The 17,176-nt window shown below is 45.7% G+C and overlaps 1 protein-coding gene across 2 annotated transcripts in view; it reads right to left on the bottom strand.

Annotated features, from left to right (window-relative positions):
• Positions 1–6: 6 nt before the first annotated feature.
• Positions 7–17,176, bottom strand: part of LOC137528724 (class I histocompatibility antigen, F10 alpha chain-like) — a 77,985-nt gene continuing 60,815 nt past the window's right edge. For both annotated transcript variants that reach the window (XM_068250235.1, XM_068250236.1), the window contains exons 5-7: positions 13,726–13,824; positions 11,102–11,131; positions 7–1,925 (exon numbers count right to left, since the gene is read on the bottom strand). In XM_068250235.1, the coding sequence (XP_068106336.1) occupies positions 1,882–1,925; positions 11,102–11,131; positions 13,726–13,824 (173 nt within the window). In that variant the 3' untranslated portion in view covers positions 7–1,881. The remainder of the gene's footprint in view (positions 1,926–11,101; positions 11,132–13,725; positions 13,825–17,176) is intronic.

The following is a 17,176-nucleotide window of genomic DNA, read 5'->3' as shown; positions in this document are numbered from 1 at the left end:
AAACTTGCTTAAAACAGAAGGTATTTGGGATTATTTATATGATGTCTCCCATAATGCATCACTGCTGAATGTGCAAATCATTATTTTGTTGTCCATGTAAGATAAACACACCTCCAGAACCGCTGGGAAGCAATCATGTGTCAGCTTATTAATTGTACAGAGCCACACTAATCCAACATGCATACAGACTGTTTCAGACTGGTTGGTCCTCATCAGTGCATGGCATGGATTAATGTGGATCTATGTGGTAGGAATAAAACACCCAGAGTTAGGGCCCGTTCACACTAGGGGCATTTTCGGCCTTTTTTCAAGAGCAGGCAATTCTTAAAATCGCCCACAAAACGCTTGTGCAACAAATCTTTATGAGAAGGTTCATATCAGCGCGGCTTGTGCGCTGTGTGTGCAGCAAAGTGGTGCCTGGACCATTTTTGGGGAAATTTTGCCTCACTGGAAGGTATAGGAAAAACGCAAACGCTCACAAAATCGATTTGTGCAGCGATTGCATTTGCGTTTTTAACAATAAATACATTGTATTTATTATTTTCCAGGTCAAAGAGTTCACTTCCCGACTTGCATCAGGGAGTGAATTAATAAAACACTCGGGAAAAGTGCTTAGAAAAGCGTTTTTCACAAAAACGCAACGCCCACCCAAGCGCTGGGAATCCAAAAAAATAAAGAAAAACGCTCCGAAAAGAGCCCAACGCAAACGCTAACGCGAGCAGAATGCAATGTGAATGAGACCTTACAGATTGCCCAGTATGCTCATGGTGAACCAGAACCAGAACTCCTAGGAGTGAGTGGCTGGATGGTGTAATGGTTAAGGGCTCTGCCTCTGACACAGGAGACCAGGGTTCGAGTCTCGGCTCTGCCTGTTCAGTAAGCCAGCACCTATTCAGTAGGAGACCTTAGGCAAGTCTCCCTAACACTGCTACTGCCTATAGAGCGCGTCCTAGTGGCTGCAGCTCTGGCGCTTTGAGTCCACCAGGAGAAAAGCGCTATATAAGTGTTTGTCTTTAAGGGGCTAAAAAGATCCCTATTAGTTAGCCCGTACACACCCCTAGGAGTTCTGGTATTACCTTTTTTTAAATTTAAATTATAATATTAAACATACATTTAAAAAAAAAAAATTCTATCCAATTTTTCTAACACATCTATTAAGATATTAATCGAAACATTTTGAAAAAATAGATACTTTTTTAATCCACTCAAAAGATATTTTCAACTTTTTTCTATACAATTGAATATTTTTTTTTATGTAAATCGATTGATTTTGTTGCACGGAGTATGGCTGCTTTTAGCTAATAAATAGTCAGACTTTATTTCTGTGGGGACCCTTTTATTTACTCAGACTTATCCAGCTCGAAATATAAAATTTATAGCAAAACGGATTACAGTATACAGGTGAAAGTCAAAATATGTCAGTATCCTGAAAATGTCCATTTATTTCATTTATTCAACTTAAAAGGGGAAACTAATATATGAAATAGGAACCCTTTGCAGGTGATTAGGATGAATTAGCTGATTAGAGTCTGACACTTTGAGCCTAGAGTATTGAACATTGTCACAATATTCCAATGGACTGCGATTGTGATTTTGGGGTTCTCATAAGCTGTGAGCCCTAATCATCAAAATGATAACACATAAAGGCTTGAAATATCTCGCTTTACATGTAATGTGTCTATTTCATATACTAGTTTCAAATTTTAAGTTGAATTACTGAAATAAAATGACTTTTGCACGATATTCTACTTTTTTGACTTTCAACTGTATGACAGGTTCCCTTTAATTTACAAAAACTTAAGTTAAAGCAGAAAAAAATATGCAGAATACACTGAATCTCCAATAATCTCCTCTGTGCTCTCCTCACATCATCTGCAGCACTCAGGCTTTAGGGTTGTTGGAGGAGTCAGAGCCGACATCCGAAGCTGTGAGAGAGAAAATAATGATTAATCTGTATAAATTAGATGATAATTATGCTGATATTATCGAACAATGACCCCCATATACAGTACAGAGACCCCGCCACACACTGTGCTTTCCCTCTACAGACGGTCTATGCACAGGGCTAATAACAGGAGACTGCTGGGGGAGCACTACTACTACAATATAACACAGATATTGATACCCCATGTTACAGCACAGAGATCACACCACACACTGCGCTTTCCCTCTAGAGAGGGTCTGTGCACAGAGCTAAAAATGGGGGGCTGCTGGGGTATCACTACTACTATAATTTAACATAGATAATGGTGTAATATTTGCTGCATTTCATATTTAGGGTAATGATTACAGCATTTCTTATGTTTGCTGAATTTCATATGTGGGGTAATGTTTTCTGCATGTAATATGTGGGGTAATGACTGCTTAATTTCCTAGGTGGATAAGATGTTTGCTGCTATTCATATGTGCGGTAATGTTTGCTGCATTTTGTAGGTGTGATGTTTGCTGCATTTCATATGCAGGCTTATTTTTGCTAAATGTTATATGTGGGGTAATGTTTGTTGCATTTCTTTTGTGGGGTGATGACTGCTGCATTTCTTATGTGGAGTAATGATTGCTGTATTTTATATGTACTGTAACATTTGCTGTATTTTTACAATGTGGGGTAATGGTTGCTGCATTTCATATGTAGGGTACTGACAGCTGCATTTCATATGTAGGGTACTGGCAGCTGCATTTCTTATGTAGGGTAATGTTTTCTGCATGTCATATGTGGGGTAATAATTGCTGCATTTCAAATGTTGGTGTAATGTTTGTTGCTTTTTATATGTGGACTAAATATTTTCTGCTTTTCATATGTGGGGTAATGTTTTCTACTTTTCATATATAAAGGGTAATGTTGGCTGCATTTCTTATGTAGGGTCATTTTGGCTCCATTTCATAAGGGAGGTAATGACTGGATTTCATATGTGGGATAATGTCTGCAGCATTTATTATGTAGTGGAATGTTAGCTTCATTTCACATGAGGGTGTAATGCTTGTTGCTTTTTATCTGGGCACAAAATATTTGATGCTTTCATATGTGGAGTAATGTTTGCTACTTTTCATATGTGGCCATAAAGTTTGCTGCTTTTCATATGTACACCAATGTTTGCACCATTTCATATATGGGGTAATGACTGCTGCATTTCATATGTGGATTATTGTTTGCTGTATTTCTTATGTTGGTTAATGTTTGCTGAATTTAATATGTGGGGTAATGTTTAGTGCATTTCTTACAGTTAGGTCCAGAAATATTTGTACAGAGACAATTTTTTCTAATTTTGGTTCTGCACACAATGGGGTTGATTCACTATACTGTGCTAACTCATAGCACAGCTGCCCTACCGTTTTGCATGTGTTGTAACGCGCACATCGGTTTACACACGCAAAAATTCGGGCGCCCATGCTACGAGTTACCACAGTTTAATGAATCAACCCCAATGAATTTTAAATGAAACAACTCATGCAGTTGAAGTGCAAATTATCTGCTTTAATGCACTGGCGTGAACAAAGCAATTGCATAAAAATATGTCAACTAGAGCATTTTTTTAACGCAATACCTTCATTTCAGAGGCTCAAAAGTGATTGGACAAATTAGGGTAACTGGAAATGAAAGGTTTATTTCTAATATTTGGTTGAAAACCCTTTGCTGACATTGAAACCCTGAAGCCTTGAACTCATGGACATCACCATATGCTGGATTTCCTCCTTTTGAATGCTCTGCCAGGCCTTTACTGCAGAGGCTTTCAGTTGCTGTTTGTGGGCCTTTCTGTCCAATTTTTAGATTTCAACAAGTGAAATGAATGTTCAACTGGATTAATATCAGGTGACTGACTTGACCATTCAAGAATTTTCCACTTCTTTGCTTTAATAAACTCCTGGGCTGCTTTGGCTGTATGTTTTGGGACACTATCCATCTGTATCATGAATTTCTACTCAAAAAAATTGGCTGCATTTAGCTGGACTTGAGCAGGCATTATGTTTCAAAACACCTCAGAATTCATTTGTCTGCTTCTGTGGTAATGTACAGTCACTGCATAACTGTTCACTGCACCTGTGTGTGTGACAACTGCACATTGTATTGATACCAGTCAATGCATACCTTTCACTGCACCTTTGTGACAGCACACAGTTTTATATACCAGTCACTACATAAATGTTCACTGCACCTGTGTGTGTGACAGCTGCACATTTGTAATACCAGTACACGCATACCTGTTCACTGCACCTGTGTGACCACACGCTGTTTTATATACCAGTCCGTGCATACATGTTTACTGCACCTGTGTGACAGCTGCACATTGTATTGTAATACCAGTCACTGCATACCTTTCACTGCACCTGTATGACTGCACATTGTATTAGTCAAGTCAGTGCATACCTTTCACTTCTTCCCCCCTAATATGGACAAAACAGGCAGAGGCAGGCCACCTGGCAGGTCTGTTCGAGGTCATGCTGACGTGATTTTGTGCGGCCCTGGACCAAAGTACAGTGCTCAAAAGAAGGCACGTGCCATCAACTCCCAAGATTGTCAGGACGTAGTTGACTATTTAACACAGAACACCTCATCTTCCGCAGCCACCAATGCTACTACAAGCACCACATCCACTCCATTTGACACTTGGCAGGAGTTATTTGGTGGGGAATTAGCTGATTCACAGCCATTATTGTTACAATAAGATGAAGGCGTTAAGCAAGTAACACCACCTCATATGTCTGAGTTAGGCGTCACTATGGACGTAAGCTGTGAGGAGGAGGATGAAGTACCTGCTGTTGGTGTAGTTTGTGAGGTGTCTGATACAAGCAAAGCTGTGGAGGATGATTATGATGATTGATGACGATACTAACATTGATGTCACGTGGGATCCTACTAGACATGATGACCGGGGGACAGTTCAGAGGGGGAGTCAGAAAGGAGTAGGAAAAGACAAGTTGCTGAAAGAAGAAGGGGGAGCTCGTCATCAGAAACAGCTCGTGACAGTGTCTGGTGGCATGTATCGCCACCTATGGACAGCCAGCCAACATGCCCTTCAATGTCAGCTGCTGACGCCACCATAGTGCCATCATCCCAGGGCTCAGCGGTGTGGAAATTTTTGTGTGTGTCTGCCTCAGATGAGAGCAATGCCATCTGTACTCTCTGCCACCAAAAATTGAGCCGTGTAAGGGCCAAGACCCGCGTAGGGACAACTGCCTTACGAAGGCACATGATGAAAAAGCACAAACTGCAATGAGAGGACCACCTGAGCAAAAGCAGAACACAAAAGTAAAGCCACCCTCCTTCTCCTCTTCCTCCTTCAGGTGCATTATCTTCAGCCACTTTCTCCCTTGCACCTTCACAGCGACTCTCCTCCACTCCGCCTCTCACCTTGAGCGGTTCCTGCTCCTCTGCCTACAGCAGCAGCCAGGTGTGCGTGAAGGAAATCTTTGAGTGGAAGAAGCCAATGTCTGCCAGTCACCCCCTTGCCCGGCGTCTGACAGCTGGCTTGGCGGAACTGTTAGCTCACCAGCTGTTACCATACCAGTCTGACAGCTGGCTTGGCGGAACTGTTAGCTCACAAGCTGTTACCATACCAGCTAATGGACTCTGAGGCCTTCCGAAAATGTGTGGAGACACCGCAGTGGAAGATACCAGGCCGCAATTATTTATCAAAAAAAGGGAATACCCAAACTGTACCATGAAGTTGAAAGGCAAGTGGTGTCATCTCTGACACACAGCGTTGGGTCAAGGGTCCATCTGACCACAGATGCCTGGTCTGCAAAGCATGTTAGGGCAGATACATTAATTACACAGGCCATTGGGTCAACCTGGTGACCGCTGGCAAGCAGGGAGAGCGTGGCAGTGCAGCGGACCGCCGTCACGTGACTATACACTTCCTTCTTCAACCCGGAAGGAGGAAGTGTTTGTTCATGTGACAGCGGATTGGAACGCAGCATGGGAGGGGCCGAGGGACGTAGCAAGAAAACGGCTGATGGGTAAGATGAAACCCCCCCCCTAGCCCACCTGCACAGATGCTATAATTAAGTGGATGAATGCTGCATTTCTTATGTGGAGTAATAATTGCTGTATTTTATATGTGCTGTAACATTTGCTGTAGTTTTACTATGTGGGGCAATGGTTGCTGCATTTCTCAGGTGGGGTAATGTTTGCTACATTTCATATGTACGGTACTGACAGCTGCATTTCTTATTATGAAATAAAAAGCAGAACACGCAGCCGGCACTTTGCCAGCCGCGTGTGCTACCTGATCGCCGCCGCAGCGCGGCGATCAGACGCGTGCAGCGGCGAAAGAGGGTCCCCCCAGCCGCCCGAGCCCAGCGTAGCCGGAACAAACAGTTCCGGCCAGCGCTAAGGGCTGGATCGGAGGCGGCTGACGTCAGGACGTCGGCTGACGTCCATGACGTCACTCCGCTCGTCGCCATGGCGACGAGGTAAGCATAACAAGGAAGGCCGCTCATTGCGGTCTTCCTTGTTAATTCTGATCGCCGGAGGCGATCAGAATGACGCGCCCGGAGCGCCCTCTAGTGGGCTTTCATGCAGCCAACTTTTAGTTGGCTGCATGGAATAGTTTTTTTTTAATTAAAAAAAAAACCTCCAGCAGCCGCCCTGGCGATCTTAATAGAACGCCAGGGTGGTTAAGTACCCAGGCTTACAGGACATCCTAAAGCAGTCCAGGAAGGTGTGTGGGCATTTCAGGCAGTCCTACATGGCCATGGCATGCTTGGCCGATATTCAGCGGAGAAACAACTTGCCGGTGAGGCGCTTGATTTGCGATAGCCCGACTCACTGGAATTCAATGCTCCTGATGTTTAACTGCCTGCTACAACAGGAGAGAGCCGTCAACCGTTGCCTGCAGGCTCATGTGGCCATTTAAGGAGGTGACAAACATGGTGAGTCGCAGTGAAGGCGCCATCAGCGACTTGATCCCATATGCTTTCTTCCCGGAGCGTGCCGTGAGTAGAGTGGTGGATCAAGCTGTGGAGAAGCGTGAACAGGAACAGGAGGAAGAGTTGTGGGATCACTTATCAGCTGACCCAGATGTTTCCTCAACACCTGCCGCAGCACAGTAGGGATGCTCATTCGGATTCCGCGGAAATGCAATTTCCGCATCGGAATGCAGAAATTGGTAATGCAAGTGCGTTAGGCGGATTTCCGCCGGAAATCGTGGAAATTCCACCCGACTTTAACATTGATTTTATCAAAAACTATAAGGTCTTTTTGAAAACTTTTTTTTGCATCTTGTTCACAAGATTCAGTTTAATAACCCCTGAAAATTGTTTGTGTGTTTGTAGGACTTACGGAGGCTTTGCTATTAACCGCTAAAGTCGGCAGATTTTTACTGTAATGTAAAATGCAGAAAATCTGCTTCTGCCTATTTTCTGCATTTACATTACAGGAAAAATCCGCCGAATTTAACGGTTAATAGCAAAGCCCCCGTACGTCATAGAAACACCACGTTTTCAGGGTTTATTAAACAGAATCTTTTGAACAAGATGCAAAAAAAAGTTTTCAAAAAGACCTTACAGTTTTTGCGAAAATCGATGTTAAAGTCGGGCAGAATTTCCACGATTTCCGGCGGAAATTCCGCATTGGAATGCGGAAATTGGTAGCCGAAAGCGGAATCGGTATTTGGCAATGGCGGAATGCGGAATTACCGCGGAATCGGAAATTGGCATTTCTGACCATCCCTACAGCACAGAGGAGGGGGGAGGAGGAGGAGGAAGAGTTGTGTGGGGAAGAGGAGTCAGATGAGGAAGGTGTTTTTCTGAGGAGGAGGAGGCGGAAGAACAACCGCAGCAGGCGTTGCAGGGGGCTTGTGCTGCTCAACTTTCCCGTGGTATTGTTGTTCGTGGCTGGGGGGAGGAGGAGAACTTACCTGACATCACTGAGGAAGAGCAAGAGAAGATGCATAGTACATCCAAATTTGTGCAGATGGCGCTTTCATGCTGTCCAGCCTGTTGAGGGACCCCCGTATAAAAAAACTCAAGGGGAATGACCTGTACTGGGTGGCAACACTACTAGACCCTCGGTACAGGCACAAAGTGGCGGAGATGTTACCAACTCACCAGAAGACAGAAAGGATGCAGCACTTGCACCACAAGCTGGCAAGTATGCTTTACAGTGCGTTTAAGGGTGATGTCACAACACAACGGAATAAAGGTGCCACTGCCAGTAATCCTTCTCCCATGTCCACGCAGGCAAGGACAGGACGCTCTAGCGATCTCATGGTGATGCCGGACATGCGGACATTCTTTAGTCCAACGCCTTGCCTTAGCCCTTCCGGATCCACCCTCCACCAACGCCTCGACCGGCAGGTAGCCGACTACCTGGCCTTAACGATGTAGACAACAGCGATGAACCCCTGGACTACTGCGTGCTTAGGCTTGACCTGTGGCCAGAGCTGTTACAATTTGCCAACCAACTTCTGTCTTGCCCTGCCTCAAGCGTCTTATCAGGACCTTCAGCGCAGCTGGAGGCATTGTCACTGAGAAGAGAAGTCTCCTAGGTCAAAAGAGTGTTCAGTACCTCACCTTTATCAAAATGAATGAGTCATGGATCCCGGAGGGCTAAGTCAGTCCCCGCACACAGCATCTCTGCCTGCATGCCGTGTGACTGCCTGCCCCAAGACTAAGTCGGTCCCCAGTCCCCACACAGTATCTCTGCCTGCAGGCCACTTGACTGCCTTCTCCGCCACCACAAACAGGGTCCAGGACTCCAGGTGGATTCCTGAACGCTAACAAAAAACAATAATTATTTTTCCTGGTGCGTGTACATGCCTGCCTAATTTTTCTTGCCGCTCTGCGTCTGCAACAACAAAACAAAAGGCATGAACATGTGTCAATTCCCCTTCGTGATTGTTACCTTGCTGCGGTGAAGGGGCTTTCACAATGAAGAAATGACCGCCGGCTATATGAAAGTTTTGGGGGGCACACCCAAGATAATAAGGTCGTTGCTTCATTGTGGACAGACCAAATTCAATCAGCTGGACAGTCACTGTTGTTCTATCATTGAGCTACCTCAGCCGGCGACCATATGGGCTTGAAAACCGCTATCGCCTGCACTCTCGCCATGTTGCGCAGTAGTCCAGCACGGCCGTCACTATACAAACAGCTGTTTGCAGTGCTTTACACAGTAAGTTTGGTCTGTCAGTGTGAAGCAGTACACTAATTACACTACCTGATTAATGTATACACATGCAAGATGTTTTAAAGCCCTTTATGCCTCCAATTTAGCATGCAATGTGATTTCTGCCCTTAAAACGCTGCTGTGCGTAAAATCCTGATTTTTCTCCGGGACTTTTGTCATGTATCCCACTCCGCCATGCCCCCCTCCAGGTGTTAGACCCCTTGAAACATCTTTTCTATCACTTTTGTGGCCAGAATTAATGTTTTGACGTTTTGAAAGTTCGCCTACCCATTGAAGTCTATTGCGGTTCGCAAAGTTCGCGTTCGAGGTTCGCTAACCTAAAATCGGAGGTTCGAGCCATCTCTATCGGTAGGTCACCCTGCAGTGATAAGGAGTCTTGCCCAATGGCTCCCTACTGAATAGGTACTGGCTTGCTGAATATGTAGAGCCAAGATACAAACCCTGTTCTGCTATGTCAGAGGTGGAGCCCTTAACCAGTATCAAGCAACTAGATTGCAAAAATATTTTTATTGCATTTTAGGAAAAATGTTACTGTAACAATTGTGACAGTTTAATGATATAATGTGATATTTGCGGTTAAACAAAAAGAATTTCATAATGATAATTGTTAACTGTTCCACTGCTAGGTGTGCTAGATAAAAACATTCACACCTGTAAGCACATATTGTCGCCCTTGAAAAAGTAACTTTGAAGAAACCGGTTGGGTGGTGTATGGTGGAGTGATCACGGATCGACACTGAACAATGACTAAAATTCATGGCGTGTTGGTGCTGAAACTGCGTAATCCCCTGCACCTGTTTAATTTCACTTGAATATGATTTTAAAACGGATCTTTACTTAAAGGAATACTGTAGGGGGATTGGGGGAAAATGAGTTGAACTTGCCTGGGGCTTCTAATGGTCCCACACAGATATCCTGTGCGATGCTCCGGCCCCGCCTCCGGTTGACTTCTGGAATTTCAGACTTTAAAGTCTGAAAACCACTGCGCCTGCGTTGCCATGTCCTCGATCCCACTGACGTCACCAGGAGCATACTGCGCAGGCCCAGTATGGTCTGGACCAGCGCAGTAAGCTCCTGGTGACATCAGCGGGAGCGAGGACATGGCAGCGCTGGCGCAGTGGTTTTCAGACTTTAAAGACTGAAATTCTAGAAGTGAACTGGAGGTGGGTCCGGAGCATCGGTGAGTGGCAGCACGGGCACAGGATGTCTGTGGGGGACCATTAGAAGCCCCGGGTAAGTTCAACTAATTTTCCCCCGACCCCCCTACAGTATTCCTTTAATGCATCCCGGAATTATTTGCATGCACGGAGCTCCCAGCGGAGTGGAGCAAGGCACCCAGCTGTTCCTGCACAGCAAACTGATCAATTAGGGGAGAGTGGTGATCCTGGCAAAGCAGCTTGATCGAAGAGGATTAACTAGCATCTTTGTGACCTCCGAGCCTATGCCCGATGGGCTGGTTGTTCAGTCCCCAGCATCTGGTGAGTGCATTTGCAATAGCTTGGTAATGGAGTGCAGAAGATCTGTGCAATACTTCTGAAGCTTGTGGCATGTTTACTGGATTCTGTGGGAACTAAAGCGCTTGTTTTGTGGGGAGAATTTGTGTGGCTATTCTTTGTCGACTATCTGCTCTGGTGGTGACCTCTGCTTGTACGAGAACCTGCTCTGTTGCCAAGCTTGGACCTGCTCAACTTATCAAGTATCGACCTAGTACTGTTCTGCTGGAGGTGTGTCCTAAGTCTGCCTGCATGCCAGCCTGGAAGCTGCTCTCAGTCAGTCCTTCCCTCCATCAGCCACTGGAGAGATCCTTAACTGGTCTACAGTTCAAGCGCACCTGCCCCCCTTGCCTTCTGTCTCAGCATCAGGGGTCCTGGGCGTGGTTTGCAAGAGAAGCACTTCCTATTGACTATGCCTCACCTGATAGATATTCTACACACTATACTGATAAACTGGAAAAATACATAATGAAATACTTACTGCTAGTGGGATTGTAGACACTCTTCTTTTCTGCAATTGATAACAGTAATAAAATAAGAAGCAAATAACACTAAACATGAGCTCCTTACAACCTGATGAACAATGATAGAACAATATGGGAGGTATCGGCTGTGATATTATGTAAACAGCGGGTCTTGCTCACCTCTTTCCATAGATGGTCACCATCTCCCATATAGCAGTGTGGTACGGTATAGACTGCACTTTCTGATGAAGGGGACCCTCTGTGGCCCCGAAATAATTGTCAATCTTTGTGTTGGCTTATGATGTGAAGAATAAATACTTCTGAATTTACAATTGGTGTGCTTACCGAACTTAGACTGTGCTACTACGCATCGGGTGTGGCTTGACAACCAGGTTATGCACCCACTCACTCAAGCGGCAAGGTGTGCCACTCCAAACCTACTACCTTTCCATCAGGGCTGGGCCGAGGCATAGGCTGGAGAGGCTCCAGCCTCAGGGCGCAGTGTAGGAGGGGGCGCACAATTCATTCAGCTGTCATTCCTAATTGTGTTTGAAGCACAGAGAAATAAGAAAAGGGCATATATGACAGAGACTGCAAGCCAGATAACTAGATATTAAGGTGTTGGGGAGGTTATGGGCCCTGTGGACCTCTTAGGCTAATAGCAATCAGTGTGTGACGGCTGGGGTGGGAGGGATGGAGGGGCGCACTTTGGTCTCTCAGCCTTGGGTGCTGGAGGACCTTGTCCCGGCTCTGCTTTCCATATAGCAGTGTAAGTGACTGTCACAGTCAGGGGGTTTGGAGGTCTCAAATTCAATAAGGGAATAATTTATATATCACCGCAGATAAGCCAACTATTTGATATCCACATTTTGAATGTAAACTGGGGGGGGAGGTAGTTGACCTATCTGTGGGTGACAAGTGTGGGGACCCCGTATATAGAGCGCACTTCACTATGTATAGCTACCTGTCCTCACTGTGGCTTGCATCCTCTAGTGCCCCCGGTAGCTTCTGAACTGGGCGCTAGAGCTCCAGACTCACTGTCATGTGACCATAGACTGTCATGTGACCATAGTGATCCTGGAGCACTGTCATGTGACTGCAGTGAGCCTGCAGCACTCTCATGGGACCGCAGTGAACCTGGAGCTCTAGGGGCCAGTTCAGAGACTGCCGTGGTCACTAGAGGATGCAAGCTAGAGTGAGGACAGGCAGCTACACACGCTGAAGTACACTCCAATGCATACTCTGCACCCGCCGACATGCTCCAGTGCACACTCAGCATGGAGGATACAGCGGTACATGGGGGGTCAGCTTTTGGCCTACTATTTAGTTTGGGGTGATTGGTATATGTGTGGGAAAGCCTATCCAGACATATTTATGGTAATAAATAAACTATCTCCACCTCAGACTATCCTGGGCTCCTGGCTGCAGTGCAGGAATGTGAAGGTTTCTATTTTTGCTCTGTGTAACCTGCAGTTATCCTCCTACCACCTGCTGGACTCCATGGCCTTGTGATAGAGCCACTGATCCATGGATTGGGACAGGTCTGAGCAGTTATGGTGGATGGATCCTTACTTGTGGTGTTCCATTTATGAATTATAAACAGTGTGACTGGCTGCCTCAGAGTGCTAGGAGGGGGTGCAAACAGCTCATCTGTGTATGTAAACTGTCACCAGTACCAATCACAGATGATCATTTCAAGTGAATTAAAGGAATCATCAGGCAAAATATACAAAGTGAGATCTACTTACCTGGGGCTTCCTCCAGCCCCTGGCAGCTGATATGTCACTCACCGCACCTCCAGTGGCTCCCGGTCCCCTCTGTTGGAGATTCAGACCTCGCCAGGTCGGCATCTACTGTGCATGCATGAGCGCCGCTTGTGGTCGCACTGACGTGGTTTGGAGTGTACTGCGCAGGCACAGTGGTTCTGCACCTGCGAAGTACACTCCAAACCACGTCAGAGTGACCACAAGTGGCGCTTGTGCAGGAGCAGTAGATGCCGAACTAGCAAGGTTGGCATCTCCAATGGAGGGGACTGGGAGCCACCGGAGCTGCGGCAAGGGACATATTGGCTGCCAGGGGCTGGAAGAAGATACAAGTAAGTATATTGCATATTTTGCCTGCTGATTCCTTTAAAGGGAAACTCCAGTGAAAATGTAAGAAAAAAGTGCGTTTACATAATTATGTATAAATGATTAAGTCAGTGTTTGGCCATTGTAAAATCATTCTTTTGCCTGATTTACATTCTGACATTTATCACATGGTGACATTTTTGCTGCTGGAAGGCGATGTAGCTGCTGCTTGCTTTTTTGGCCGTTGGAAACAGCTGTAAACATCTATTTCCCACAATGCAACAAGGTTCACAGACTGGAAACTGCCAGGACCATGGTCCTCACAGTTTCCTGTGGGAGGGGTTTCACCACAATATCAGTCATACAGAACCCCCTGATGGTCTGTTTGTGAAAAGGAATAGTATTCTCATATAAAAGGGGGTATCAGCTACTGAATTGGATGAAGGTCAATAGTTGGTCACGGTTTCTCTTTAAGTCTGTGAACAATCACCCCTGTCTAACATGATGGAAAGTCACATGTGGGAATAATAAACAGCTCTGATAAGAGTCAGTCCTCCTGGTGTGACACTTACTCTTGTATAGGATGACTCCAGCAATAACTGCAGCAACAACAAGCAGACAGCAGATGGCAGCAGCAGCAGTCCCAGCAGGAGGGAGGCTATTGTCGGGTTCTGGGAGAGGAACACAAAGGAAACATGAGATATGATAATCAGTGGTGCTCATCCAATATTCGGGAATCCGAACTACCCAGATAATCTGAACTTTTTGCACTATCCAAACTTTGAATGAGAAAGAGAGAAAGAGAGAGAGAAAGAGAAAAAGAGAGAAAGAGAGAGAAGGAGAGAAAGAGAGAGAGAGAGAGATTTAACGCCCACTTCCGGTTTTCAACCCGGATATCCAAATCCGGGCGGATATCTGGGATAATGCGATCAGATATCCGATTCGAATTCCAAAAATTTCAGACTCGGATGTCCGATTCGGATCGGATATCTGGGTATCCGGATCCGAATTGAATCCGGATTTTGAAAAGGGTTATCCGAGCAGCACTGATGACAATGCTGAGATCCCATCTGTAAAGAGCTGAATACAGAATACTCTGCAGTCAGACATGTGTAATTGTACATAGTAGTGACATGTGACAGGACTGCTGATATCTGGTTGGCTGCAGCTACCTGACAGTCAGAGCCTAAGCTATAGACAGAACTCAGGTACAGAAGACAGAAGGGTAAATACGTCATTAAACGCTGAGCTGGGAGAAACTAGAAAGGAACCAATTGACTATTTTGAGCTGCAGTGCTGCTCACAAGTTATGTATCTTTAAAGGCAACTGTGGCCTTAAAAAGTTCTGTAAATAGTGTGCGCTGTTCAGAGGAAGATGGAGATGACAGGCATTACTTACCTTCAGGAGGAAGGGGGAAGGGTGATCGCTCTCTATAACCCCATCTATATGCTTTCCACCATCTTCTTCAGCCAGACCCATAGTGCCAAGGCCTGAAGTGCCTGTGGCGGTTTCGCACATTCCTGGCTGCCGCAATGCATGCTGGGAGATGAAGTCCTTCAATATGAGTACATCCTTACTGTTCAGCACATGCCTCCTCCCAGCTCCTCCCTTATGTGGGTGGTTAAGGGATAGGGGGAGGAATATGGACCACTTACATACTGCAGTTCATTCTAGCTACCGGAAGTCAGCATTGCTAATGGAGCCAGCCATGTGAAAACCCAGTACTCCACCCCTTCCACATCACTGGCCAATTAAGAAGTGAGGCGGATTCCACCGAAAATAATAGAAAGTGGGAGTCAGGCACTCTGTCACATTCCTACAGAGAACAGAAGGAGGGAAGGTGAGCGGCTGCCTGAGGCACACCCCTACAGAGAACAGGGGGAGGGGAGGTCAGTGGTTGTCTGAGCCACACCCCTACAGAGAACAGGGGGAGGGGAAGTCAGTGGTTGTCTGAGCCACACCCCTACAGAGAACAGGGGTAGGGGAGGTCAGTAGTTGTCTGAGCCACACCCCTACAGAGAACAGAGGGAGGTAAGGTGAGCAGCTGCCTGAGCCACGCCCCTACAGAGAACAGAATAAGGGGGAGGGGAGGTCAGTAGCTGCCTGAGCCACATCCCTATAAAGAACAGAGGGAGGTAAGGTGAGCAGCTGCCTGAGCCACGCCCCTACAGAGAACAGAATGAGGGGGAGGGGAGGTCAGTAGCTGCCTGAGCCACACCCCTATAAAGAACAGAGGGAGGTAAGGTGAACGGCTGCCTGAGCCACACCCCTACAGAGAACAGAGGGAGGGAAGGTAAGTAGTGTTATAAACTGTTCTAATCACCTTTTTCTCGTCAGCAGGAGTTTGCAAACACGACTCCTCACACAGCAAGCAGGAGATAGACTTTCTCAGGCTTCTTCAATATTCACGTTATTTATTCAGGAAACAGAAATACAGATAGATACAGTTCATCATATCCTAGCCATGCCAATCTTCATGTTGCGTTACAAGCTTCTTGATTAAACTTCCTGCTGAAGTCAATCAGGTACCTTCTTTCTAAACTACGTTACACTAGACTACCTATGTACAGCATACATTATATCAGATTACAGAAAGGAATGAACATACTTAGAGGTCCCAGTCAGTATTGAAGCATAGCAGGAATCAGAGAGAGAGCCCCCTTTTTCAGCTCGTCCGGCTATTAATACCGACTAGGAAAGAGTTAACTGTGATCTCATCTTCGCCATCCTCTAGATCAGACTATTGGTGGACCCCCTCGTGGTGTCATCATACACACCTACTCGATCAATATTCAATGAGGCTTTTGACATACATACAAGAATTTGGTGTTTAGTAAATATGGCTGATGTTTACTGTTCTAGTGGTGTACATGCACAGGTCAGGGAGACCTGTGGCCTTGTCCATAGAACAGCTTCTTGGTATGTTCTAGTTCTGCTGACAGAACTGCAGATTTTCTCTCTAAGAGAAAATCCCCTTAAAGGGCAGGTCTGCTCCTCAAGCCTTTTTGACTAACTCAGTCCAAATAACTGAGGCCTACTTAAATTATAACAATCCCCCCTAAAAAGGCTTGACCCGCAGATCCCAGCTTCTGAACCCACCAGTACCTGGTTTCTTTTCTTTAGGTTTCACTTTTTGATGTTCGTGCTCACACAACTTCTCTGCTCTAGGCGGTTATCCCTGGAAGAGAGAGAGCAAGACCTCTTGGTCTTCCTGTAACCAGGCTCTCTGGGGAGGCCCTACTTCTAAGTCCCTCTATACCACATGCTCAGCATTTGCGTCACTTGCGTATCACTCACAAACTTGCATGACCACAGAAAAGTGAAACTCGTTTGGTTGTTACACAACGGAGCAGTGCCAGGTGCCTTCTAAAAGAGCGCCTTTATACAATCAGCTCCATCACCGGTACTACTAAACCTATACCCGTAACCCTGTATATCCCTTAATTTAAAAATATTGGTTCATGAGATTGTTTATGAGGCACCAATCTCTTGACCAGGTTAATTTGTTTTACGTAATTTTAACACACAACCTCACCTGGATAATGATGCCTAAAGTTGTCATCCCCATCCAGACGACCAGTGGGTGTAGGAAGAACTTTTGACCTGCAGAGGCCCAGTCCGAGTATCCCTGGAACATCACCGGAAACCTTTTCCACCAGGTCAGACTGGAACTCACCTGCTTATTTTTGTGTTCTACCTCGTTAAGATCACCTGGATCATGGTGAAATCTTACCTCTAACTTAGTGTACTGTTTGTTTAACCGTTGTAACAAAGTGTGGTCGTCTTGGATCAAACCCTGTTCCCCTTTGTCCCATGTCATGTTCTCCTTCAGGAGGGGAACTTCCCGTGAAACTTTGAACTTTAGAGTTCTCTTAACAATTTGAGAAATAACGTCATCAAACCTAGATGACTGGATCCATATGGGATCTCCGCTCACCCAATATGTTCCCCTTGACAGATCCCCCTTATCGGAACAATTATGAAAATGTACCTTGAATGTGTCCTTAGACATGATGCTAAAA

Source organism: Hyperolius riggenbachi, chromosome 8 (genome assembly GCF_040937935.1).
Source record: "Hyperolius riggenbachi isolate aHypRig1 chromosome 8, aHypRig1.pri, whole genome shotgun sequence".
Classification (NCBI taxonomy): Eukaryota; Metazoa; Chordata; class Amphibia; order Anura; family Hyperoliidae; genus Hyperolius; species Hyperolius riggenbachi.
Note: the sequence above shows the minus strand (reverse complement) of the source record. Positions and strands in the feature narration are given on the sequence as shown.